The sequence below is a fragment of the Enoplosus armatus genome, chromosome 8, assembly GCF_043641665.1.
Source record: "Enoplosus armatus isolate fEnoArm2 chromosome 8, fEnoArm2.hap1, whole genome shotgun sequence".
Lineage (NCBI taxonomy): Eukaryota > Metazoa > Chordata > Actinopteri > Centrarchiformes > Enoplosidae > Enoplosus > Enoplosus armatus.
Genome location: NC_092187.1, coordinates 19,551,385 through 19,578,971, shown reverse-complemented (window position 1 = coordinate 19,578,971; position 27,587 = coordinate 19,551,385). Strand labels below are relative to the sequence as shown.

The following is a 27,587-nucleotide window of genomic DNA, read 5'->3' as shown; positions in this document are numbered from 1 at the left end:
TATTCACTTTCTTGACAAGAGAGATAAGAAAGATATAGATAAGAAAATTAATAAAGATCTCATATCTGTCTGTTAAATATGAAGCTACAGCCAGCAGCCAGTTAGCTTAGCATAAAGACTGAAAACAGTGAGAAACAGCTTATCTGGCTCTATCCAAAGGCAAAAAATGTCCTCTAATGTTCACTTAACACATTATATCTCATTTGTTTAATCAGTACAAAAACCAGATTTTAAAATTTTTCTTCATAAAATCACGAAATGTAATTTCTACACTTTGTTTTTTGTACAGATTAAACAAACATGTTTACAAAGATATAATATGTTAATTAGTCAGCTTTAGGGGTGTTAATAGGCATATTTATACACTGAGACAGGCTAGATGTCCCCCCTTTTCCCAGTCTTTATGTTAAGCTAAGCTAACTGACTGGAGTGGCTTCATATTTAATGGACAGAAACAAGTGTGGTGTCGATGTTCTCATCTAACTCTCAGCAAGAAAGCAAATACCTGTAAGCATAATTCCCAAATTGTCAAACTATTCCTTTTCAACTTTCTCACTTACACAATAACAGAACCTGAAACGCCTGTTTACCACCCACACAAGCCTCTCAAAGAAAGCGACAACTGCCTCTTATGTGTCACACATGTATTTATTCACATCCTTGTTCCCAGGTGAAAATATTTTATGACAACATCCAACAACATATAACTACACACTGACTGTACAAATGTGTGAGAAAACAAACAACGAGACATGAATATGTTTTTTTTACGGCAGTGGTCTTCTGTTAATATAAAAAGAAGTTCTTATCAAAAAATCAATATTCTTACCATGCATTTTAAAACACATTACGCCACCAACAAAGACAAATGGTTCTATAAACAATATTGACATAATACATTCTGATTAAAAGTTTAAACAAAGGAAGAAATGGAGATTCATTGAATACACAGTCTGCTCTAATGAATGATCAGTTCAGTTCTTGTCATGACACATTGTGAACATGTTCAAGCTTTGTTTTCAATTTGGATGTTATATTTAAGACTATTTTTTATCATACTTTACTGAGATGAAAGTGGTGAAAATCATTTTTATTCTATAACCTACTGTTTTGTATAAGGCAGTAGCTAGTTCCTGTTAAAATACATGGAGTTGGTTTTCAGTAAAAACACACGTTGCCTCTTTTTTTCATCTTTAAAACACAGTAGGGTTTGAATCCAGTGTGGTTGTGCAACATCAACAACAAGTTTCTAGACACATTCTCATCTGCCTGTACAATTCATCCAATCCAAGGCACATGGGAAAGTCATTCAAGAGTGTCATCACTGTGTTCAGAGGTTACTTTAACATGAGGACAGCGTACACATAGACTCTGCCAAAACCTAACAGACAGAATATCTCCCAAGACACAGTTATGGCAGCAAAAGAAGTTTGTGTACAGCCTATGTTTCAACTTCATCCCCTTCATGTACTGCTGGCCATGGCTTTATTTGTGCCAAAGTTTGGTTTGGTCCTCTTCAGCGGATACTCATGTAGCTTCCATCCAGGTGAAATCTGTACAGGCAGCGACACAAGAATCTGTCAAATCTACTGTTTGAGAACAAGGAACGTGACTGAACCTTGTGGGAGAAAAAAAAAACGGAGGAATGGAAATGGAAATGCAATACACATTACTTTGTGAAGGCGTTCAACATGATTTCGGTTTCATGGAGTAAATGGATTGCCATGACATTTTATTCAGACATTCACAGTCCCTGGATGATGAAGCCTCTCCACTTTCGTAATTCCCTGAGCGTCACCATGAGGTCCAACTTTTCAGTTTTAGTGAAATGTCTTCATAGCTATTGGATGGATTTCCATAAAATTCATGTTCATGTTGACATTCATGTTACCCTCAGGTTGAATTATTATGAATTTGATTATTCACTGACTTTTCAGTGAGCACCAACTTCAGGTCCAAAATTGTTTTGGTTTAATACTTGTAATACCAGCAAAACCTATGACATTCCCATCAGCCTCAGTTGTACTTTGTGTTAAGTGCTAATTAGCAAATGTTACCATGCTAACATGCTAAGCTAAGATGGTGACCACGGTAAACAGTATACCCGCTAAGCATCAGCATGTTAACATTGTCATTGTGAGCATGTTAGCAAGCTGGCGTTGGCATTTAGCTCAAAGCACTGCTGTGCCTAATTACAGCGTCACAGAGCTGCTAGCATGGCTGTAGACTCTTGGTCTTGTTACTTTCTGATCATGAGATAAACAATGCTCAGGTAGGTGCAACATCATCAAGATAATGAGTGAAATGTTTTGGAGCAAACACAAAAGGGATACTGTGCCTATGAATCAGCAGACCACAATATGAAAATGTGGATGATTTGAATAAATAAACTATACAGAAGTAACACACGAATGAAGATGGGATGTCAAAATAGAGATGACTGGCAACACAACACAAAGCAGCCCGCTGTGTTTGGTCTCACCCTTAAGTGCTAGAATGGTTGTCTGATGGTTCATCTGTACTAGTGGCCTCAGAGCCAACCACCTCAACTGACTCAGATTTTTTAGGCATTGTGTCAGACACTTTGTTTTCTGGAGAGCATCTGCACACATGAGCATTAATCATAAGTCAAGACAGGAAAGAGGAAAGGCAAGGAGAAAGAGAGAAAGTCCTCACAGTTACATTTTTTATGAGCTAAATAGTTCACACAAGCAGAATACAAGATAAAAACCTCTTTCTTACAAATGCAGAGAAGTACAATGTGATGTTTTATCTAGAGGCAGAGCAGCACACAAAACAAAGGTCTTAAACTACAACAGACATGCATTAAAGGAGACATCTGTACCTGCCACTGAGCATCGACGGGGTGTGTGTGTGTGTGTGGGGGGGGGGGGGGGGGGGCATTAACAGGCTAATTATTATATCCTTGTGATAGAAACCAGGATTTTATTTAACTAATATTTAAAATGAAAGAACAACCCCCAATTGTCTGTGATTGACTCACTTCCTCTTGCATCCACAGCTCAGTGTAGTGAAGTGCAGCACTCACCTGCTGTGTGTGGGACTGCGGTTGTAGGGAGAGGCAGGAGCTCCAGGGTGTGGGTACTGAGGTGTGTCGGGTGTATCGTACTCTGTCAGGCCGACTGCCAGCTGGTTGCGCCAGTTACCTGTGCTTTCCACTGAGGACACTGCAAACAAGACACAAGCAAAAACACTCAGCTCATGTTGGAGTGTAACTCAGCAGTAATTGTTGTTATTGGAAACACTCTTAAGTCCAGCTTAATGTCACTTTTACAAAACAAACAATTACCCTTCACATGAAATGGCAATATGTTATTAAAGTACTGTTACTGCCACTTTTTACATGGAAACTTCAAAGTTTATGATAGAGACCTGCCTTGTTTTCTTGGAACAATATCTTAAAATTGAATTGTACCTTTTGATTCAATTTTAATAAATTACAAGTGCCAGTTGGCTTTCTATTTTTTTAAAGACTGTATTGAAGAAGTATTCATCTTTCAGAAAACAAAGATGCTTTGCTCTGTGAGTGTAATGACTGACTCTGTTGACTGCGTGACTGTAATACAGCAGAGGCACAAACTGGGGCTAATTTTCTCCCAGACTTCTATTCTTGGCAACTTGGAAAAGCTTTGAACACAGCAAGTGAAATGCTACACTGACACCCACATAAATAAAATAGTCTTGGAAGTCGGTGAGAGGGAGATTAAGATATGGAAAGTAAACAGCATCACTTGCAGGATGCTTATACATCACAGAGACCCCTCAGGCTGACATCTATTATGTAATGAACAACCTAGAGCAGATATATATGTAAACATATCCATCCCTAATTTGGAATAAGACAAAAACAGGTTTTATTAAATCATATTTTCCCTTCCTACATCAATACATTTGACTTGACTTCTTCAAACAGCTCGAGGACATCATCTCACCTGATGAAAAGGAGGTGGTTCTGCTGGAGTGGCTGAAGGCCGCTGGCATGGTCTGGTAGCCGAGGCTGAGCTGAGAGCCGCTGTCGAAGTCATACCCAGCCAGCCTTCCTCCCTCCCTGGGAGTTCTGCTTCGGTGGTACCAGCCTTTCAGATGCTCCGCCACCAGGGCCTTCTGCATGTTCTTGGCCAACAGCTCATTTCTGGGCCCCTCTCTGCTCCGCGGCGGCCTCACCGTTGCGTAGGGATTCTGGGAAAGACCATCTGCCCGGTCACTGCTGTAATGCCTGAATCTGTCATGTCCATGATACCCATTCATTTGGTAGGAAGGGTTGACGTTGTAGTGGCCTTCTACTTCATTCTCATACACGTAGGCACCGTTAGCGTAAGGCTCCATGTCCTGGCAGGGGTAGCCGGAGACGTAGTAGGCACTGGGTGCATAGTGTGTTGAGGTCTCACATGAATAACTACAACCTGAATGGTGCTGGACCAAGTTGGGCATACTCCCAGTATTTCCATACACTTCCACCTTCCTGTGGAGACGATGCATGGTTGAGGATCGGGAGTCCAGCGTACTGTAGTGGGAGTTGGCCGCCCCGCAGTAGTCCAGACTGGACTGGCTGGTGTAGGACGAGCAATCCTCTAACACCTCTGTGCTGTTGCTGCGGTGAGCTGGTGACAAGATGAAGACGGGCTTCTCCGAGTCGGTGTCTTTTCTTAGCCGGGGCTGTGACTCCAGACTTCCGCTGCGATGCCTGAAGCAATGAGGAGACCCCTCCGACCTGGAGAAGAGACACAACTTTTAAACTGTCTCCTAAAACAACAAAATCAGATATGGGATAATATTTCTGGATGTATTAGTTAAAATAAAGGCTAGGGACTTGTATGAGAGCATGGGTTAAAGGTTAGGGGGTTTGACAGAAGCAGGGATTTGGTTGCAGGAAAGTTAATGTTGAGGAGAGGGAAAGATAATGGGCTGGCAATGCAGGGGGGGCAGAGATCACACCTGAGCTGGCTGCTGCTGTAGGCATTGCGGGTCATAACCGGGGTGGGGGGCATGCTGCGTGGATCTCTAGGCGGTCTGGGAAGGGTTTTATAGGGACTACTGTGTGTGGAGGAGACCTCTCTCGGATTCTGGTAGTAGTGGGAAGCCTCCTGGCCTTCAAAAGCTAATCTAAAAGGGTGTGGTAATAGGAGAGGATCAAAACAAAAAAAGAAGGAAAAAAAAGGAGATGAGATGTGAGGAAAGGAATGAGGCTGCAAACATGACACGGCAAATATTACGGACTCTGCCAAAACATGATACCACTGCTTAATTCCAAGAACAACTCAGCTTGTCAATAAAATCAAAAGTTGAGAAACAAGTTACGCTTCACATGAGATCTTATGGTAACACTTAGATTGGCAGGACATCTTTTCCCCCACCTGCTGTGGTTCTTGTTATGGTGATTTTCCCTCGGAGATCCCTGTCTATCCACATCATATTCTGCTCCCAGCGATCGCATCGGACTGAGCTGAGGGGAACCTTGGACCGACCGGGACCTCGGCCTCTGATTGACGCTGTCTGAGTCATCTGAATAAAAGACACTCGCTCGTTAAGAAATAGTCATATTAATAATTATGACAGCAGGTTAAATGATTGTAATGCGCCGGAATGTGTGTTGTCTGACTCACCATCATCCAGCGGGAGACTAGACAGAGAGCTACAGTCTGAACGGATGAGTTCATCTGGAGAAACAGAGAAAAACTCCATGTTTACTGTGAATACAGCTAAATGATAATCCCCTAGCACAGGTCATCCTGCACCATACCTGCAATGATCACTGAGGCCCGCTGTGTGGGCTTTTTCCCCTTCTTGATTCTGTACTGGTTCATCTCATCCTCTATCTGCTGGAGTTTGTGCATGGCATCCAAGCAGTTTCTCCTCCTCTTCTTCTTCACTGTTTTGCACAGTTCTGGCTCATTTGCGAGCTTCTTGGCCGCCTCCACAATCTTTTGCTGCAGGGCAAATCTGCTCTCCAGGTTCCTGAGGAAGGGATCCTGTACAAACACACAAGCAGCACATCCCCAGAGATGCCAATAAGTAAGAAGAATTCTTCACCTGTTTTTCATTTAAAATATGTTAAGGAGTAAATCTGACTAGGTCTTCATGTGAAGTTGACGTTATTGATTATATTTTTTAAATATGCTGCAGATGCAATACTGTCTTGTCCTGCAAATTAGTAGGTGACTTCACTTAACAAGGCTGGAAATGTTCTATATGTTCGTTATTATCAACAAATTACATGAAAATACATTACAGTACGTTAGTTTGTCTCTCAATACTTTCAGACTTCCCTACTGTGTGGCACTCAAGCCAATTGGTTCCGACTGAAGTCGTAAATCTTTAAAAATGAGTCAAGAATATATAGTATACTTTTTTTAAAAGGCTAGAAAATTTCCTAAGACAGCTGGGCGCTGGACTCTTTAGCGGACGTAACTCCAACAGGAGTAACTCGTGCATTTGTTGGGGACAATTCTCAGCTGCAGACTTGGTGTGCTAGCTAGTTGGGATCGACTCAAAATAAACAGCTTTAATAGTTTTTGGTCATCAATGGAGCTCTATGGTACAGCGGAATAAGATATATCAGGCTTTGGCCTGCACAGACAAGACTTGTTAAAAGGATCAATTCATTTTTGGCTGTAATGTTTTTGAGGGATTTGATGGCAATAAATTAAAAATGAAATATCACCAAATGTATCCTTTAAACTCAAAAAGTGACATATATGAACTTTACCATACAGTCAAACAGTGTTACACACAACAAAGATGAAGCATGAATTGCTGCTGCATTTGATTAAAGTGCAACCAGTTGAATACAGACCTCATTGTAGGGGAAAAGGTCATCTAACTTGAAAGCAGTGCCAACTCGCCGTCTGACGTGTGGCGGCCTTTCACCAGAAGAGAGGGGATACTCTTTTGGCAGCTTGCCAGTGAGCTCCTGAAAACACAAAACAACAAGGCCCCTAAACACTCAGATGAACTGAACATGACAGCAGCAGCCATCAATCTACCCGCCGCACAGCAACAAAGTTTAATAATAGGAGTTCAGCTGACTGAATGTGGCTGTTTAGACAAAAGACTAAAATACAGTACCAGTGCAGAAGAAGGGTAATATGAAATGATTTCTCACCGCCTCTCGCAGGCAAATCTTCTTCAGTTCTTTTGTTTTCTTGGCCAGAATATCTTGGATCTCCTGCTCTTTTTTTCTCAGCTCAGAGAGTTTCTCTTTCTTCTGCTCTTCACTCATTTCAGAGTCTGCAGAACCTGTGAAAACAATATGCTGACTATTCTCGCCAACAATGTCCTTACATCTAAAAATGACCTGCATGTCAGGATACTGTGTGTGATATCATCATGAGCTCACTCTTCAACATGTCACCTTTACTTTTTAATTCACAAACAGCTCAGTGTTTCTCCTTCAGAGCTTAGTCAGGAGCACAAATATGATCTGAAATGATGATTTTTGTTATAAAAATATGAACTGAAATTATTATAACCAACCTGTAGACACCAGGCTCCCGTTGCTGGCGGTTATTAAGTTATTTTTCAGGCCTGCGTCTCCCAGCCTGTTTATTTTTGCTCCTCCGTGCTCTGTGAGATCCATGGCAATTTCCTCCAAACTTCTTGCTGTTCCTAATTTAACCTGAAAAGGAATTGAGGAGAAAATGTACAACAAAGATCAGTGGATGGATAACTCAGTATTAAAAGAAACGTAGTACTGAATACTGACACTTACTTTGCTTTGCTTTCTGTCCAAGTAGAACTGGTGCTGGCTGATAGCCATGACCCAAATGGTTTTGATCAAAGAATGGCTGGCATACCACGTGTGGATGAGTAAGCCCGTCTGCCCAAAGGTGCGCTTGGTTACTGCTCTCCTGTCGCAAGAAACATACCAGAAAAGAAATGAGAGGTTTAGATAAAAGCTACAGAGATATGAACGAATAGCCGGTTTAAGAATGACAAAGAAGAATCTCTCCTGCTGCTCACCTGTGTGGATCATTAACTTCTACGGCAAATTTCTTCTCCCGGAAGTACAAGTTTTCCAGCTGCTTCCACTGGTAAAGCTGGGGGTAGAAATGAGAAATAAGAATATCTGATTAGGGAGATGGATCTATGTAACTCAACCACATGTGTGGCAATTTATCTGACATCACATAAAGTATTAGCAAAAAAAGATTATAAGTGCAGATGTTTTGGCCAGCCAGTTTCAACCACAGTCATTAAAAAAAAAAAAAGCCAGACTGTAACGTGAACTGTCATTACAGTCTGGGCCTCCTGGCATGCCAAGTCTGCAATAATGCAGGTGTTGGAGAGAGCGAAGAACGCCACAAAGGGACATTACACAAAGAGTCATCGCAGTGTGCAACACTTTCCATGGCTCATCACGTCTATCCCCACATCACCCAGGTGCTCACTGACAACAGCCAGATATGAACAATATGGGTCAGTGACTCACTGTGTGTCTGGACAAGATCTGAATGAGACACAGACAGCACGCAGAAAATGATACCCCATGCAATCACAATGCTAACAAGTACAGAGAGACAAACATCAACCTTCAAATTAGTAAATGTTATTTTAAGAAGCAAAGCTCAGTCTACTTGCAGTATTACTTCCAAAGCTGACCACAGACAGAAGGGTAGTATCCAGTCTTACCGGTATAATGGATCAAGTCCTGTTTCTGAAGTTAGTAAATCCTCTCTAGCTTTGCTCTCAATACAAACACTTACTTTGTTCCTTCTCCTGTCAGCTCTTGACTTGTCTCCTCAGGTATTCTCAGAACATGCATGATAACGCCCAAATCCAACCCCCTTTTCCCTTTGACATCATCAGCTCACTCCCTCTTCTCCTCTTCACAACACACCGCTGCCTGCACACAGCTGGCAGCTTGCACAATCTTTGAAACGCAGCAGACAAAGATGGATTGCACCATGTCAAGCGATTACTAGGCTTGGAACTGGGAGACGGACAGTGCCAGTAAATTAATGTGAATCGTTTTGAACTTTCTGCTTATGTTCTATGTTCTGCACCCAGCTGCACACGCACATAGTGGAGTCACAGACAGGACAACATATCTGACAGGTCACTCACATGGGTGTTTCTCCTATAAACTCACAAGTTACAACAACAGCAATGGAACAAGAAAAGCAGGTTCACACTGTATGTATGATTCTCAAGGACTTCATACAAAACTCACTAGCCGAATTAAAGCAAACTGCCTCAGCTATTGATAATAACTGATATTTTGCTCCAATTTTTTCAAGTCTGGCCTCGTCTGCCGCAGCTAAAGCCCAGCCTTTGTTGGAGTGAAATTGATGATGCGTGAATTAGACCTGGTGAATCACCACGCTATGTGCAACAGCAGCAATCCTTACCCATGCCCTGTGCTATCGTGTCCACAGGCAGATTAGTGAAGCAGAGGAATAGCAGCAGCCATTTGAGAGACAAAGCAGCTGGAAATGTTTACCTTTCGAGGCTTTAATTTATCCTGCAGGTCATACTGGCCAATGCCCTTATAGCTGATCCCGAGCCACCACGGGATCCCTTGTTTATCCTGTGAGGCAAGAACACAGCTTGATGGTTGACTTCAATTTCAGATGCAACAGCGGTCATTTCCCATTAATCACAGCAGTAGACCTACCTTAACTTCATAATAATGCACGCCATAAGTGGGCAACGATTCCACTAACGTCAAATACCTAGAACAGAAACAATTTCTATTGAAACCACCAGCTGCTTTTATAACATCTGCATGTGTTTTACCTTTGGAAATGTGAAAAAGATAGAACTGGGAATTTGATCTCTGTCCAGTGTGATTCACTGGAGTGCTACTGAAGAGGAGCTATTGATTTCAATCAGATGATGAGAAAAGGAGTGTCCGAGCGAGACAGAGAGAAGGGGGGGGCTAATAGAGGTGAGAGGAAGATTAATGAACGTAAAGCTTAACAACATTCATTGTCTAATTATAAGTGTTGAACCAATTGCAGAAAATAAATTCTTTTTTCAATACTTACTGCACAATGGCTTGTCCTCTGGAGACTCCTTTCAGCTGTTTGTAATATTCAATTACTCGGTCCTCACTGCAATGTCACATAAAGAACACATCATTTTTATTCTTTAAACAGATGTACATTATCAGATCAGGTCATTCTGTATGGTATATGTGTATGCAGCCCTGTAACTGACAAAATGTATACATCAATAAAAATATTGTTAGTTAAATAATTAAAAAAAATTTTTAAGGTTTTTAAACAAAGGGGTTGCACTTTTCCTTTAACCACCAATTAGCTCATTACAAAAACTAAAAGCTTAAGATTAAATTTTTCAGTTGATGAAATAAATTGAAACAAAATGTATTTTTTCACTTCTTTCTTTATTTTTCAACCCCTTAATTTTCTTATTTTTTGCTTTTGCTCGTCTGTGTAACATCAGTGCTTGCTAGCTTAACTGAAAACACTGCTAGCTAAACATACTGAGCACTAGCCTTTTCAGCTAGCTACCTAGCTGAAGCTAACTTTCTCCATAAACCTACACCAGCCACTGCATCTAATGTCAATCATCCACATGTAGCTGCTGCATCTTGCTTTAGCATCACTGTATAAACTCTTGTAACGGTAGCTTTTAGCATTTTACCCAGTAAACTAACGTTACTTTTACATTTAAACACCATGCTTCTGTCTTCATAACATTATCTTAATCTTCAAGTGCATCTCTGTTGTCTTCATAAGACAAGTCTGGACTTTATTATTTATTTAATTTCTGTTTTGTCATAATGTCAAACAAATCAAATCAAAACTAAGTAGCATTAGCTAGCTAACACACATGAACACACCATCTCATTAACATATAAGCAATGTTGCTTGGGAAAATAGGGGAAAGATAAATGATTACATGTGTGCCAATACCAAAAAGAAGTTGAAAAATAAAATGAGCTAGACAAAAGAGTAAAGTTAAGTTTTATTATATGTTATCAACTGATTGGTGGTAAAGGAAAACTTTAATGCTCTAAATACTCATTTTACTATACATTTTACTACATTTTACTACATTTTGTCAGTTTTGGGGACTCTGTGTATAGTACTACCGCATGTAAAAGTGGTAAATTTAAAAAAAGACATTAGTGAGATTTTAAATAAGCATTTCCTGTAAGCATACCAGTATGCAAGTGATGGGTGTTCCTTGAGTACTTTGGTGGGAAGAGTTGGTAGTTTTTTCAAGTCAGCTCTGGTGTTATCATCACTGAAACAGAAAAGAGAAATAGTTGTGATAACAGTTTTGGAAGTTGAGTGAACATAATATGAGACATTATACCCAATTATTTATTACTGTGTTTCAGCTCTGAATACATGAATGTGTAAATCAACTTTATACTTCTATACCCCACTATACTTCAGTGCATTTATCTGACACCTGGAGTTACTTGGAAGATTAAGATTTTACATACAACACACATGATCTGTTTATAAAACATTTTAAAAATGAGGAATTGTTAAGAATGACTGCCCAAAAGTATGTAGTATTTTTTTACACTGGGATATCGTTACTTTCATTTAAGTAAAGGAGCTGAATACTTCTTACATTTTGTGTACATTTTATTTTCCAACATGAGTATCTAGATGCTGTTTTTTCCACACTGATAGGAATAAAACTCTGATGGGGAAATACTTAAGTAAGTCAAATTTAAATATACTGATTCTAAGAAACTGGAATGAGTCTATTAATGTGTAGGTTTTTAATTTTAGATTAAGTGTCTTTACAGCCCAGACAGCCACCATAATAAAGCATTTACTCAAATGAACAAAGACTTCTGTATTCCTGAACTACCTAACTTCATCAGTTGTTCAAAGCCAGGTGGCAACCTGCAACAAGACCTGCAGTATTCCCTCTGAACACCACATGTATAATATCAAAGGGCAGTTCTGTTAAACATAATAGTTGCTCTCTGCAATGTAAAGGCGTCGATGCTCTGCAATACTTGGCTTCTGTCAGCACTATGGGATTCATTAGTTGCCTGGTGCAAGCTTCTCAGCACCCTGTGGTAAGCCTCACATAACACTGCTATTGATTTTTGTTGTCTGCACTCCCGAGAAACAAGTGACCTATTGAATGTCTTCACTAGAAGCTCACTATTAACTTGTCCTGCTGCTGTTAAATACTTCTTACCCAGCTGATGATATGCACTTACCTTGTGTAGTCTCCCTTTGCCTCCTAGTGATTAAAAAAAATGCATCTTATCAGATTACATGCTTTCAAATGATTTGAGATGCAGCAATTAATGGTGTATATGAGGCAATTAAAAGCACTAACCTGCAAAGCATTTGCAGCTAATTTGAAGACGTTCTCACTTTCCACTTCTATAATCTCCTGAGAGACATAATAGATCAACAGGAAAAACAAATAAATAGGATGCAGAACATGTGGTCCATGTGGAGAAAAGATTTCTAGATCCAAACAGGATCTGCCATACAATAACCTCTGCTTATTCTCAAAATGAACCCTTGTGTTTTTCTGCTTTCTCAGACTGTCTACTTTACATTCCAGCCAGCAGAGTGAGAAAACTGTGCCCTGCAGCCACTGTCTGTTTAGCTGAGGTGCTGCAAGGGTCCGGAGACAGTGAATCATCAGGGTGCTGCTGGGGGGAAAAAACAACAAGCGGAATCATTTTTCATTGCTTCAAACCGCAGAAAAACAAGAGAAAAACACTTACATTGTAGACAGCGGATTTTGCATTCAGGAAGAATAACTCCACCGTTATGATGTCCTTAAGCTGTGTTATGTTTTCCACATAAAACCTATGAAGGATAAAAGCAGATACATACAGAACAATTTAAAGGTTAGACTGACATAACTTGTGTTATTGCTGTTTATAGGAAATCCTTAATTTGCACTTCTGCCTGGTGTATGCTTTTGCTCACACTGCTTACTGTGAGCTGTAGGTGAGAGATGGTTTATGATGTGTCTGAAAACCACCAAAAAGACACCTCACAGTCAAAGGTTTGTCAGTCTCCAGTGAGACACATTGACATATATTCAAGACAATAAGGATAGGTATGTAAGGTAAGAACTACCCTGGGCCTTTTGTTGATAGCTAACAGCTACTGTACACTCCATGTCAACAAAGTAGTGCTCCCTGCTGGAGAGCTTGTGACTTGTATGACAAAATGAATCATTACCTGACCAGGAAGTTGAGGGCAATGGGCCCAGACTTCTTTGAAAAGTCATGTTCAAGAACTCTGCGGTCCATCTGCAACCACTTACGCTGACCACTGCAAAAGAAAAACGACTGAAGCGTCAGGCAGCTGCATTTTGTACACACACACACACACACACACACACACACACACACACACACACACACACACACACGTGTATGGACATCTGTAAATATTCAGACCACTGAAGAAAAATAAATTTGGCAATTTACATACTTGTCATCAAAAAATGCGAGTCCAAAGAATTCTTTCTCTTTGAGGTTGAAGTGGGAAGAAACCAAGTCGAGGAGTTCGTACGACAGCAATTTAGGCTGTGGAAGAGAATTTCGATTTAGCTGGAAACTTACTGTAATTCAAAATATTGCTTTGTAGGTAAATATCCCCAGTGAAAAACAATTTCCTTGATAAATTTGTCACGGATACTTGAGGAAATTATTTTGTCTGTTGTTTCTTTCCCTCCCAAGAGGAGTAAGACCAAAAAGTCAACTAGAGAGCAGGCAGTAGTGCTGAGTGATGATTTAGTGTTGTGCTCAAGGACATTTCAACAGTGCAGATACTCGGGGACTTAACTCAGGTCATTCTGCTGAGGGGAGGTCTTCCTACTCACTAAGTTAACCTGCTGCCCAAACATGTATTTTGGGGGGATGTGATGGAGGAGAGACACCTCCCTTCCAACCCTTTTTACAAAAAGTGAAATACATTCCCACTGAAAACATTCCACATGTAGTATGTCATCTCTATGACATTATATTTTTAAACCTGGCGAACTTCTGAGCAAAACTGTTGCTTATTTACACATCGAGCAGATACAGAGCAATATAAGCATTTTTTTGTAGTCGTGGTTTCTGGCCACCTCAGTTCAATATTCAATTTGGTTTGGTTGCCACCAGCTCCTGAGAGAAATAGCTGGCTCTTTAGCTTTCAGATGCTCCACTATGTTAGCTAGTTGCTTTGTCTGTCTGCATTTTGGTGCTTACCAGGTAGTCTAAAGAGGGGTTTTTAGAGCTTTATTTGCTGTAAACAGACCATAAACAACACAATGAGAGCTGTGAGAGTGAACCAAAACAGTACAATTGCAGCCAGAAAACCAAAACAATGAGCTGAAAGACGCTTATTGGAGCTGAGGGGAACTCAGTCAGGGGATTATTCTTTGTGGGTTCATTATTACCAGCAACCCCTATCACATTACACATTGTCATTCAATCCATAGTTATTATAGAAATATTGATCATAGGTGCTTTAAGTCAGGAGCATTCATACCTGAACCAGCAGCTCCAGCTTCCTGTCATCCAGCAGCTGCACCTGGCACAGTCTGCCCTCAGTCATCTGCAGGGAAAACAGAAGAGGAAGTTCAAGGCCTGTGACACAGAGCTATTCATCTTCACACAGCATACTGATATCAGGTCTTGTGTATTGGTAATGTTTTTATAACTGTGGCAGTACACTATAGAATAGGTCTGATAGGTCTTGTAACACTAAAATGTCTAGAAAATGCAAAATAAAGACAAACAGTCTTTTTAAACAGTTAGTATATTTACTATCAGCAGCCAAACTGAGCAAAGGCCTTGGTGGTAAATACAGAAGAAAAAAAACACTGACATTGTTAATGACAATAAAACCATTGTCTCAAGGATTTGTTGCCATAGCAACCAAAGGAAAGATTTGAAGCTCCATTTTGAACCTCTCACTTTTAACTTTTACTCTTTCAGTCTCTCAGCCTCTCTAGCATTTGAGTAAAGAAATGTAGCTAAGTCCATTTACTGAATAAGTGTACCTCAGTACAAATAGTACTTATATTTTACCTGAGTATTTCCATTTTATGCTAATATAAGACCAGTATATAAAATGTGATGCATTTCTACACATTAAATTACCTAACTGTGTATAAAGTAAATCAAATTAGTTTAATCTCCAGCTACAACATTAAAAGTCTGTTCAGACATGAATACAACCGTAAGAGTAATTAGATAATATAATATGTCGTAATATGACATTCTCCATTATGAGTACATTTACTTTAAGATACTTTAAGTACATTTTGTCCATAATTCTTTTACTTCAGCAAGATTTTGAAAACAGGAATACCACCTGCTAATGTCTTCATCATTCCAAACTTTTCACCCTGCTCAATAAAACATTTATGCATCAAGTTCCACCCAGCATGCAACTGTTAATAGCAGCAAACCACAAGCTCATGTCAGATTCTGTCTAAACTCTGCATCCATTAAATCCACTTCTCTGGTACTCGTACCCACACGATAAGAAGGAAACCGTGTTTGATTGTGCAAGATCATTTTGACCACAACACCCTTCAAACAATGCTTCTCATCACAGAATCAGGTTGACCTACTAAGAGACACTGAAAGCATTGTACGCTCGATAAATCAAATAGCTTGTAAAAATGACAGATTGAGGTTGACCAGACCAACAAAACCTGCTCACAAAAAAAAAACCTTCTCAGATGAGCCTCCTGGTCTGACAGAATGAGGCTGATCACAACTTCTAACACTTGTAGTGAACCAAGCAGCTGCTGTACCTGGTAAACCTCTCCGGGGAGAGTGCAGGTGTGGATGCATCCCTGACCAGACCTCATCCTTTAATAAGAGTCTCCTCTGACTGAGCAGCAGACGATCAGGATTAACTGGCAACTTGTTCCATCCAGGTTATTGACCGAGCAGCGGGGCCTTAGCTTTGTGCAGCAACGGCTTACACAGCATAGCCAGTTCATGAGAAATCAACAGCTGACTGTTTGAGGGCAGGCTGGGTCAGACTCCTGACCACACTTTAGGGTTTACTGCGTCTTAATACAAACAATAGGGGTCAGACAAGAAACATTAGTGGTCAATAAAAGGTGGTTAAGCACGTCTGCTAATACAGAGGAATTCATAGAGATGCTTATTGTTTAGTGGCCGAATGGGTTTGAATCTGGATATCAGGTTTCTCTTCCTTCCTTTCGAGTGATGTAATCTGATAATTGACAGATTGCCACTAAAGTGACTGAAACAACTCAAAGAGGCTTTACTTCACACACACTTCTCATTTATTCCTGTCTCACCTTGCACTAATAAGTGATTAAACAAATTGCCCTGCTTCCTGAATGGGGGGGGGGGGGGGGGGGGGTGACACACCCAGTCTGTCCTTTAAATTACACCATCTGTATTGTTTTACGAGCACTTTGTCAATTACAACCTCTGAATAATGTGTCTTTCTTATTGCCACAGTCATATATTCTCTTTCCTGATCTAAATTAAAAGTGCACATTCAATAAATCCAATTAATTTGGAGTGTGGTTGCTCTCGACAATCACCAGGAGTATTATTACACTGATTTGAGCTTGATTTAGTTATGACTGCATCATGGTGGGGGTCACACAATTTGTCTCTGTAATAAGCATGGCATTATCCCAGGCTGGCGTGTACAGTAAAGGAATTGGCCACTAGATGGCGCATGGATTATTATTTTTCTATGTGGAGAAGAAGTTTCATGTGGAGAAAATGGCCTCTTAAACAAGCATGCACCACTGAGGATATTTTCATAAGCAGTTATTAGCTCAGCAGACGAAAGTCAAATTCAACTGGGATGACTCGTACTTATGCAATATAGATGAAGTGAGTGGGAGGAGGAGTCGGGATTTTTAGGAATCTACACCATTGATCATCTGAGAGCTATAATCACTACAAGAACTGCTATTTATATCTGACAGAGCAGCCCAGCAACCCTGACTAACCCAGCAGTCTCTCTGCCGCAACACACAGAAGACTCTTCATCACACACAACAGGCAAAAAGAGAAATTTCACATTTTACAAGTGAACGCAGAGCAGCACAGGATGTGATTTAAAACTGGTGGATACACAATAATTACCAATGAACACTAACAACTAGGGCTGCAGCCTATGATTATTTTCATCATCGATTAAATGTCAAAATATAGTGGATAAAAGCAAATCAAAACATGCTGGAAACTCAACTTGACATCCTCAAATGTCAGTCCAACAGTCCAAACCCCAAAGATATCTAGTCTTTACTCCCATAAGACAAAGAAAAGCAGCCAATCCTCACATTGGAGAAGCTGTATTTCTGCTTGAAAAGTGACTAAAACGATGAATTAAGTATCAAAAGAGTTTTTTTTACTCTCTCTCTCACTCTATACAACAACTGCTAATAATCCAAACCTTCATTTATCATCTCAAGATGTACTTGTATGCAGACAGCGCTGCTTAGTCAACCAGACACGACCTATTCAACCTCAATAAAAAGCCGGCCTTGGACCCTGTGGGGTTAAGACAAGCATTGAACCTTCATGTAAGAAAAAGACACTGAGGGATGAGATGAAAGAACTGTCAGTCTTTGTGTTTGTCTCTCCAGAGACTGGACAGGCGCTGGTTGAGTATTGCGCCACAGGGTGCAGGTTTGGCTCTAGTCTGGAGCCTGAGGTTGTCATATAGACAAGCTTGTTATAATGTGCTACAGTGAAATATCCCAGTGGAGAAGATGCAGATGTGGCTTCCTTCACAAAGAAACAAAGAATAACCATGTTGATTACAGTAAGACATAACCTGGTAAGATGTAGAGATGTAAATCCTTCTGATGATGAGCAGATGTTTTAAACCACAAAGCATGAAAAATTAACTAATTCATTTTCATTTTGCAATCTTGACAGTGAATAATAACACCTTACCAAGATGTACAATAAGCTAACAGGAGAATTTATCTGTCTCCTGAGTAAACTGGCTGTCAGTGTTTAATACATCACACTGGTTAAATGTCATGTCCAGACTGCAGCCTGTCTTATCTCAGTTTCCCGTTTTCATGCATTATTGATGAAGGCTGGTATCATACACAAGACAGTGTCTGCTCTCTGCGCTTACACGTTCTTTTGAAGACACCCACTGCAATCAGACGAAGCCGGAAATTATCATAGTTTATACATTCCCAGACTATTTTAGTTTGTGAGGCAACCTGTACAAATGAATAAGACAAAATGGTCAACTCAACAGTAACGTATCTAGTGACTGGATTCACGCCGTTAAAACAAAGACAAGAAGCCTAAAGAAATCAAAATAAAATATTCCTGTGAATTCAATTTGCTACAAACAGACTCCCTAACAGGATGTGACATCCAATACAGTGGTGGTGAAGGGAAACACACTAAGTTCTGTGTTTTGAGTAAATAAGATTTTGAAGCAAATGCTTGTCTATAACTGTAGCTGATGTGATTGACCTCTGACCCTGACTGGTAACGACACAGGTAATGATGACTTCACTCCCTTGATTTGAATAAATGATTTTTCTTTATTGTGAAATACACGATATCATAATTTGTTTTTGGTCTTAGCTGTCCACTTGACTGGATGCTAAATTAGTCAGCCTATGTACATTGTCACTGCTAAAATATAAAACACCAAAGGCAAAACTACTGAAAACAGTCTGAGTACACAGAGAGAAGAAGCCGTGGTTACAGACACTGTGGGCTGAAGGATGCAGCACAGGATTATCTCAAACCTCATCTGATATCTCATCATGACTCATGTTGTCAGCGGTCAAAGGGTATCAGTCTAGCATCATCTCCAAAAGAGAACCAGTCTGGCTGCTTGTGATATCCGGAAAATTTGTGAACACAATGAGGATCAGGATATTAGGGAGAAATTAGAACCTGGAGGAAATATTAATTTTGTTTTTATAACACAGCACCTCCGTGATACAACAAGGACAAGCTGCATCACAGAAGAGTGATTCATGTGAGTGATGTCATCATGCAGTATAAGTTTCTATTCCCATCCTGAAAAGGACGTCTACAGAGGCAGCGGGGCGTTGTGATATATTTTCTCATGGCTGTCCTACAACTGCAAGGAGCAGCAAGGAACACAATATTTCATTAGCAGCCATAGTGACAGTAGTGGTCAAATCTGCTTCTATTTGTCTCTGTAGGATTGTAATGCTGGCAGTAGAAAAGCAAAACAAGAACGCATATTCAAGTGAGCCTTAGTGATGTTTATTTGACCCAGATCAAAAGAGTCTACGGCCATGCTAGCCAGACTGTGAGGTTGTACTCAGACACAGCAGTGCTTACCATGTTCACCACCTTAGTTTAGTTTTTTAGCATGCTAACATTTGCTAGTTAACACAAAGTAACACAAAGTACAGCTGAGGCTGATGGTGGGTCATAAACCAAAAGTATTGGACATATTGAAATTATGACCAGATGATGGCGCTAGAGGAAAAGTCACTGAGATCGTTAGCATACAGCCTCTGGGAACCATGAATGTCTGTACTAAATGTTGTGCCAATCAAAGCAGAAAGTAGTAATAAGTGAGATTTCTGAGCTCACTGTGGTGCTAGTGGAGTATAGGTCAGAGGGTCAATGAAATAATGATTAATCATGACCGAATATTTATACTGCGTTTCAAGGCAGTTTGTTTATATTTGATATATTGCTCAAGTGTTGGATGGAGAGACAGCTGGATCTACAGAGCCGATTGACTGACTGACATTACCATCCTGAGATGGAGCAAAAAAAACTTGAGTTTAAACAAAAGGATGTCGAAGTTCATGTTTATATATATTAATTCATGCATGTGTTTCTTGGGTCAGTCCATATAAACAGATTGATCCGGAGGTACATTTAAAAAAACTCTCTTTTTAAAGTCCCAAACTGTCTAAATGCAGTGCAGAATTTAAATACCTTAAAAGCACACAACAGGACATAGCACTGATTAAAAACACAGACTGATCTAAAAGCAGTGAGCTCTTGTAATTATGAGAGCTTTGCCACCAGTTGCCCTCATTCTCTGGGTTTCACAGCTGTCCCCACTGGCAGTCCTGATATCACAAACTGCAGAGTTTCATTACAGAGAACTGCAGTGACTTTCTGCAGAGCTCAGGGACGAGGCACTGAGGCACGGACGTGAATGGGTGGAGAAAATGGAACATGACCAAATTACATTATCTGGACGAAGAACCAGAGTGTCTGCAGCCCAGTGAAAATTATCATATCATAGCAACATTGACAGGGATGTAATCAGGTTATGTGTATTGTCTTTACCTTAACTGAACGCATGTGTCAAGGATCAGCTGATAATGTTGAAACTGGATTCGTTAATCTTTCAGTTTTGACTTTCAAGACAGCTGCACGTGAGCAAGTTCTAACCCCAAATCCTCACCTGCCATCCTGTTTTGCTTCAGTGATGCTGCTTGGCTGTAGTCTTTCAACTTATTATATATTTCTGATTTATCCCGTCTGTGGTAAGTGTATGAATACAAGATTACTTGCCCGTTCAAAAATAGATCTCTCCCTCTCTGTCTTTAGCACATTTCAGAAAGCCTCGGGAGGCTTTGATTCCTAAATGGAAGACTGCCAACTGAGTGCTGAGACGTTTCTCAGCAGCATCAAACAGAGAGAGGAACGCCTCCCCCTCTCCAGGCTCTCAAACTGACAAACAAGTGACAATGTTCATGAAAAAATATACAGAATTGTGTGCTGAGTCTGTATAATGTCTTGAAAGAGTTAACCAGAAACATGACAAACTCTTTTAAGTTAACACTTTACTCACTTTATGAGTGACTAAGTCATTGCCCTTTAAAAGAGTTTGTCAGAAATGCCCCCAAAAAGCGGACTGGTGTGATGGATGACACAGGACATCCTCCCCAACAAATAGGAAGAGCGACAAAGTTTCACGCTGGAAAAGTGTGTCACACAGACGCAACCGTTACAACAACAATTCCTGTTGACATGCTTTAAATACACACAGACATGCGTCTCTTCCTTCAACTCTAAGATAACATCAGCAGGTCACTGTCAACCTTCGCAAGGCTAGTCCTTGTTTTTGCCAGAGGAGTGAAAATAGAGATCCAGAACCTGCCAGAACAATACATTTAAAATCACAAGGAGGAGTAACAAGGAGGATACCTTGGCCTACCTGCACCAAAAACTATAACAACTAATGTCCTTGTAAAAACGCTTGGCCTGGATCACCAATTGTCGCCATAGTCACAAATCTCATACGCTTCAAAAGAGAAAATTCTAATTATACACAAAAAAACACAAAAATGTCAATTAATACAGTAATGCTTTGGACAAGCATGATCCACAGTGCTGCAAAAGGGTAAAATGATGATTCATCCAGCATTTTTAATATTCACCAAGACACACTTCCTACATCGATATATTAAACAGCCTGCTTCTTCATATTAGATTCAATCAGTCCAGTCAAATAGCTTCTAAACTACTTAAACACATCTAATAATACCATCTCATATCCACTACAGACAGCAGTATTGCTCACAGTCTCCTATAATGAGACTAGCCCACCTCAGGGCCAGTTTCCACTGTGCAGGGAGAACAATGAATGTGCTACTGTGGGCTACTGTACTGTAGATGGGTGGTTTCCACCTGAGCCCCATGACTAGACAGATGTGTCAAATAAAACCCTGCTCCTCCTTGTTTTACTGAGGCAACACGCCAGTCGCTGCAGAGAGCCAAACCCATGCTGTTGTAATTTTCATTGATGCTCTCTCCCCGGTTCACATGCGCCCATGGCTCGGTCTACTTTGTCTCCTCACAGCTTTCTGAGGGCGGGTTGAATCAGCTCCATCGCATCGTGTATCGCCTTACCTTTGCATTCCTTATATCCCGCTTAGGTATTGATAAGGTAGAGAGTCTCCCTGCATGTTGATCACCCGCGTTCAGCTTTCTCCCCGGCTGCTTTTGCCAGGGAGGGGAGCCGCCGTGCAGCCGCTGTCCATGTTCATCCTCCGGTACTACTGTAGCGCACACACTCGCCTCGTATTGAGCCACACTCACCACGCCTTCACCCGCCGGCTATTATGTGAACAAGCCCCGCATCCCCTCCCTCCCTCGACGCTCCCTCCCTCTCATCCAGCAGCTGCCGGCCGGCCTGGTTCACACTGAATCCCCATAATAATAAAGTGTGATAGCCTGAAGACTGTGTGTGCTGCATCCCTATATAATACTACCTATATACACACATTTCATATAACAATTCGTATTTGTAGAGGCTTTATTGTATCATATAACATCAACGTTTACTATTTATTTGGATACCTATCAGTTGTTACCATGACAACAGCTGCTCTTCCTGGGGTCCCTATTATAAAGATGCTGTAAAATCAACAAATGTTTTATGCTTACACTAGAAAATATCACCATTACACCCAACCCAATAAAATTACATAAAAACCAAACATACACTGTGACATATAAACAAATAGAAAACAAACGTGACTGTAAAGCAAAACAAATAACAATAAATCAGCTAAAGCAAGTAACCGTGTAATTATTTAGTGTGTCAATAAAATACTTATTGGGTACCTGTATGTACTGTAAGTACAAGGAAAGAAGACAAAATGTTAGTAACAACAACTTTGTGTTTAAGAGGGACCTGGAAATACATTACACTGTAAGTGTTGAGAGCACCTATTTAATAATCATTAAGTATTAAGTTGGGTCAAAAGGCAGGAACAAGTGTTATATGTTATGTTTGTAATATGATGATTTAATACTGGATTGTAAAATAAAATAGTCCTCCTTTTAGGGTCATTACAAAAGTACTTACAGTATATTAGTACTTCTTCAAGTATTTCCGGGGCTTCCTGTATGTACAAAATATTTACACTATAACTTGCAGGCTGTAATCTAAGAGTTACCCATTAAATCTCAATTTATTTGCAGATCCACACAGTACAAATTAAATAATACTGCTCATTTACGTTGGAGACTTCAAATATAACAAGTTTAGTTAAGATGTTAAGTGTTGCAGACTATATGACTGTAAGCAGGCGTTAGTCTTTGGTCGAGGTGGCATAATGTGACCTCTCATCACCTGCCTTGTGCAATAACTGTGGTTACTTTCAGTAAATAAAATATCATTGTATGTTTTACTCTATCCCCTGTAGTATTTAAACACATTTCTTTTAGATATGTATCATGACATTGTTGTTTTTTGGTCAGGAAATATGACTGAAGGGAATTCCCAACAATCCAGTGAACAAGATTTTTTTGTGTATGTTTTAGCCTGCTTGGATGCCCAGTATTTGCACAAAAGATGTTTTTCCTCACACACATTGACCTGTGGCAATAAACAGGATCTAAGCGATGAACAATACTAGCTGCCGAGGGGGATGTATTTAGCACGAGAAAACTGACAAAGCATAAGATATGTTAACCATTAGCAGTTCAAACACCTTTATGACCATCAACACCAGCTAGAAGGAATCATTATTCACTGATGAACGCTGACTCAGTGACAAATGAAATAATTTGATGTGCGTCCTGGAGGTTTCGCCATCTTTAATGTGCGTCAAGGTGCAGCACTATTAACAGAAGAATGTTTACATGTTGTTCAATATCAAAAACTCATCAATCAGTTTGTTTTTGAAGGTCCCTGTTGACCACATGTTGTGCAGAAGACACATGCTGAGCAAATTTTAATACCAGTTTGGTGGCTGTTATTATGCTACTGAGCCAGCTATTAAGTTTATGTCACTTTACACATCAGTTAACATCATTGACATGTGCAATTCAAAAGACACTCTGCTGTTGAACCAGATCTTTGGTGTGTGTTTCACACGTGATATTCATTTCAGCTCAGGAGTGACGGTGCCTCTGAAATATTCATCACTGTCTTTACTCTTACTCAGCTGGTAATTTTCCTGAGAAAGGCACAAGTCCTCAAAAATAACATTTAATTCTGTCACACATATAAATGTTTAGATAGTACATCATGGATACGCCGACAAACTACATTTTGCACAAAAGACGACTGATAAATGAAGGAATTGTATTGCTTCTGCTGCATGTCCTCACAGTCTACAGTAAACGCTGTAGCCTGTCAGCCGAGTGAGGCTTCCCCACCCCCTTGCTCTTGGCTCTTCTGACATTAGACATGAATAAGTATCTCATTAAGATCCCCCAAAACCATCTGTCCAGTGAGTCTCCTCCTTACAGAAAGATGCTTTCATAAACAAAAGAGTAGGATTCCCTCGTTACCCTCATTAGGAATTTAATTCTGTCATCAATGGGCAAGCTGTACTTTTAATAGATTCAGGGAACTGGGATACATCCAAGACAGTGTTTTTTTTGTAATAACTGGCCTGAAAAACCAGATCCAGCCATGTAAACATTGACTGTAGCTACAATTTACAAGTTTAAAGTCTGCCACAATGTATTAACACTGTAGGTTGCATTTTATTTTGAATTCTGCAGAATATCGTTGCAAACACATTCTTGAAATTTCAACTTTTTTAAGTAGATTTTTTAGTAGATGCACAGAAGTTTCTCTCCAAGTCATCATCGTTTTGCAAGATAAAAAATGCAACATCTACTTCAAAACTACAGCATGTGAGTTGTGTATATGTATTTTTTTAATGCATAATTGACTGTGTGTGCACTTACTTTTCAGTCTCCATTTAAGCATAGTCAAATGTTGCTTGACAGATGCTCTAAGTAAACGCACCCACACCGCCCATGACAACAACAGAAACTGAAGGAGCTGAACAACAACCATAAACTAGAAATAACTTTATCTGTGGTCTCATGCAGGAAGAATAAGAGTGCTGCAAATGTCGTGTTCACAGATTCTAAAAACAATTCTGAGCAGTGTATGGAAAAATGAATCTCATGTGTTTTTGAAAAGACGGGCAAGCCTCTATAAGTAAACACGGTGTGACACAGAATCCACTTTACTTTATATTTCAAAAAAATAGTAACAAAGAAAAGACTCTTCATTGGGCAAAGAGGCCCACCAGAATTGTGTAAATGTGTCATTTACATATGGATCATAAGTCAAAGGAAATGGACCTCACAGACAATAAGGTATCTCACTATTCCCAAGAAAAATACACTTAAGAATCAAGTGAAACACTGCAGTATTCACTTCAAGCAGTATGGACCAATTCATTTTCTATTGTGGATATACATTTGTTGAGGACTGGCCATTGGGTCTGCTTCTTGACCTTTTTTCAGTTCTCTTTTCAGGACAAACTGATCAGTAGATGCCACTCAACTGAAGCTTCACTAATGTAATGGAGCACCCGGACACCTTTGGCTCATATTTCAGGATCTGGTTTTGACTCCAGCATACAGGAAGTGCTGTGTGGCAAACGGCTGCAAGTCACCTGTGATTGGCTGTCCGGCTGTCTCCCAAGAAAGCGCCGTGAGGGAAAACGGAAAGCTAAAGAAGACTGTCTCTTCACACCTGAGCAGAAGTGTTTGTCTGCTACTGTTGGCCTACATTTCAGTTCACACTCTGTGTTTTTAGCCAGCAATGTTTGCACTGGCTGTCGCTGCTTATTAATTCCGCACAACATTGTGTAAACGATGATGGTGTATTAGCTTTTGTAATTACGTCCACGTGTTCAGTTATCTCATGGCACACAGCCAGTGTGACGCCGGACATTTGCTGTCGGTCTCCACCACCGCATCTGTGTGCTTCAGCCTTCATGCACAAGTTGTAATGGCAGCAGGATGCTTGACGTGTAAGCAGGGGGAATGTGGAAATGATTGGCTCTATGCACATGAGAGGACTGATCAATTATCACATATATAACCTGCTAAATTTCTGGAATTTGGCATTGCCCTGATTGCATGTTTTGGCTGTCACAGGTGCATGTTTCAATCAGTAATCCCCTCTTCAGAATATGTCCATAGGACTGAAATCTATGGCTTGCACAGGAAGGTCATACACTTAAAATCACTGGGTCAAAATTGACACAATTTGGGTCAATAAAGCACTGAGTCAAACCACAGGGTCACCAATCAAACCCAAGACAATGGGTTGTTTTGATCCAGCGCTGTAATTTATTTTTATATTACTTGTTCGGTTATTTACCCAAACTAGCATATGGTTATTTTTGACTCAGTGTTAGACAGACCAAGCTCAAGCTACCTTAAAACTGTCACAAATGTATCGTTAGTTGTACAAAATGATGATGCATATGTATGTAAGCTTAAAAATACTAGGGTGATTTTCTTCTAGCTTTCAGCCAAGTCGTCCTTCAAAGACAGAACAATTTGAACTGAAGTATCAAATATTTATATACTTTACCCACTTGAGGAATTACAAAGGGCATTGTAGTCTACAAACTGTGGGGGCCTCACTCAGCTGGAGGCCATGGGTAATCAGTGCCGCTATTCACCCCACAACAACACCCAGAATAATATGTGTTGTCTAGTCTATTGTGTGTCCGTCTCTGTCCTCTTTGACTGAACGTGAAACCCTGCAGGTCCTGCATCACGTCTCCTGTTCTGACTCTAACTGAGTTCGCTGAGTTTCCATATGTCTCTGAGAAAAAAGTCTTGAACAAATACTGGAAAAGAAAATCCTACTGTGTTCCCTATTCTTGTTATGTCTGTCTTCAATTATCATCACGTCATTTAAGGCTTTATTTTTAGTTCTTAAGTCTGTGCTTTCCAGCAGAAGCAGCATTTGCATGTTTTTTGCATTGGTAAAACGCAGACGTAAACCAGCTCAGCAGGATGAGGCGAATGCAAATATTGAACTTGAATTTCCATTTTGTAATAGAAAGTGCCCCCGGTGGGCCCACAACACGGGCTTTCCTGGCTATATACTGCCCCCAAGTGGTGAATAGCCATCGAGGAGCCCAAACTTGGAGAGCGTGGAGCTGAGGAGGAGACGAGCAGCAAAGTCAGCTCCGTCTCTTTGCCCTGGAAACGGAGGGGAAACAGAGGCATGAGGGTCGACAGAGTCTCCAGGTTTGTCATAATTTGTGTCCAATACCTGCATGATTTCACGAATTACAGATTGAAGTACTCGGGAAAAGCAAGATGTAGGCTGTAAATGACTAACAACGTGATGAGTGCTGCAGAGGTGTGATTTTTCTGATTGATTTTGGTGCAAAAGTGGACAGTTTGTTTTTAAATCACAGAGTAGATGCAATGGTGAAGCGACCTGGCAGATGCAGATCGAGATAGACAGAGATGCAACATGTCTTGAACATCAGCAGTGTCCGATTCATACTTCAGCATGTCGCGGGGTTTTCAAGGTCACACTGTACAGTTTGATCCCATGAGCATAATAATTATAATAACTGACCCTTTATAGATTGTATCCTCTCGTGCAACAATAACTGTGCTTCCCCAAACCGAAACAGCTTCTGTCAGAGCCACGTAGCCTGCATGCTTGTTACATATCACAGGGATATGGTGGAAGATAATTCCCCTTAGTTCAGATAGGTTTCTGCCTGATTAAGATATATATATATATATATATATATATATATATATATATATATGTGTGTGTGTGTGTGTGTGTGTGTGTTGTTGTTGTTGTGGTACAGTCAGGTGTAATGTGAGGTTATGTCTCTAAAGCTAATACAGCATTATAATATAGCAGGTCGCAGATTAT

The 27,587-nt window shown here is 40.3% G+C and overlaps 1 protein-coding gene across 1 annotated transcript; it reads right to left on the bottom strand.

Annotated features, from left to right (window-relative positions):
• Positions 1 to 643: 643 nt before the first annotated feature.
• On the bottom strand, positions 644 to 21,946 carry frmd4bb (FERM domain containing 4Bb). Its single transcript, XM_070910144.1, has 23 exons — positions 21,818 to 21,946; positions 14,466 to 14,531; positions 13,422 to 13,516; positions 13,167 to 13,259; positions 12,701 to 12,785; positions 12,301 to 12,357; positions 12,179 to 12,201; positions 11,149 to 11,232; positions 10,008 to 10,073; positions 9,635 to 9,692; positions 9,461 to 9,547; positions 7,981 to 8,057; positions 7,730 to 7,868; positions 7,495 to 7,636; positions 7,124 to 7,257; positions 6,815 to 6,931; positions 5,762 to 5,990; positions 5,625 to 5,678; positions 5,376 to 5,523; positions 4,957 to 5,124; positions 3,954 to 4,732; positions 3,050 to 3,188; positions 644 to 1,553 (listed from the first exon to the last, which is right to left on the bottom strand). The coding sequence occupies exons 2-23, from the start codon at positions 14,529 to 14,531 to the stop codon at positions 1,517 to 1,519; spliced, it is 2,877 nt and encodes a 958-aa protein (XP_070766245.1). The 5' UTR covers positions 21,818 to 21,946; the 3' UTR covers positions 644 to 1,516.
• Positions 21,947 to 27,587: the final 5,641 nt, after the last annotated feature.

What these genes read in the sequence shown, in the direction of transcription:
- frmd4bb (XM_070910144.1), bottom strand. Translation starts at nt 14,531, where the DNA reads ATGACTGAGGGCAGACTGTGCCAGGTGCAGCTGCTGGATGACAGGAAG. An exon ending in CAAAATCCGCTGTCTACAAT is followed by an intron (nt 12,358 to 12,700) that starts GTAAGTGTTTTT and finishes TATGTCTCTCAG; the next exon opens with GAGATTATAGAAGTGGAAAG. An exon ending in CACCCATCACTTGCATACTG is followed by an intron (nt 10,074 to 11,148) that starts GTATGCTTACAG and finishes GTGACATTGCAG; the next exon opens with TGAGGACCGAGTAATTGAAT.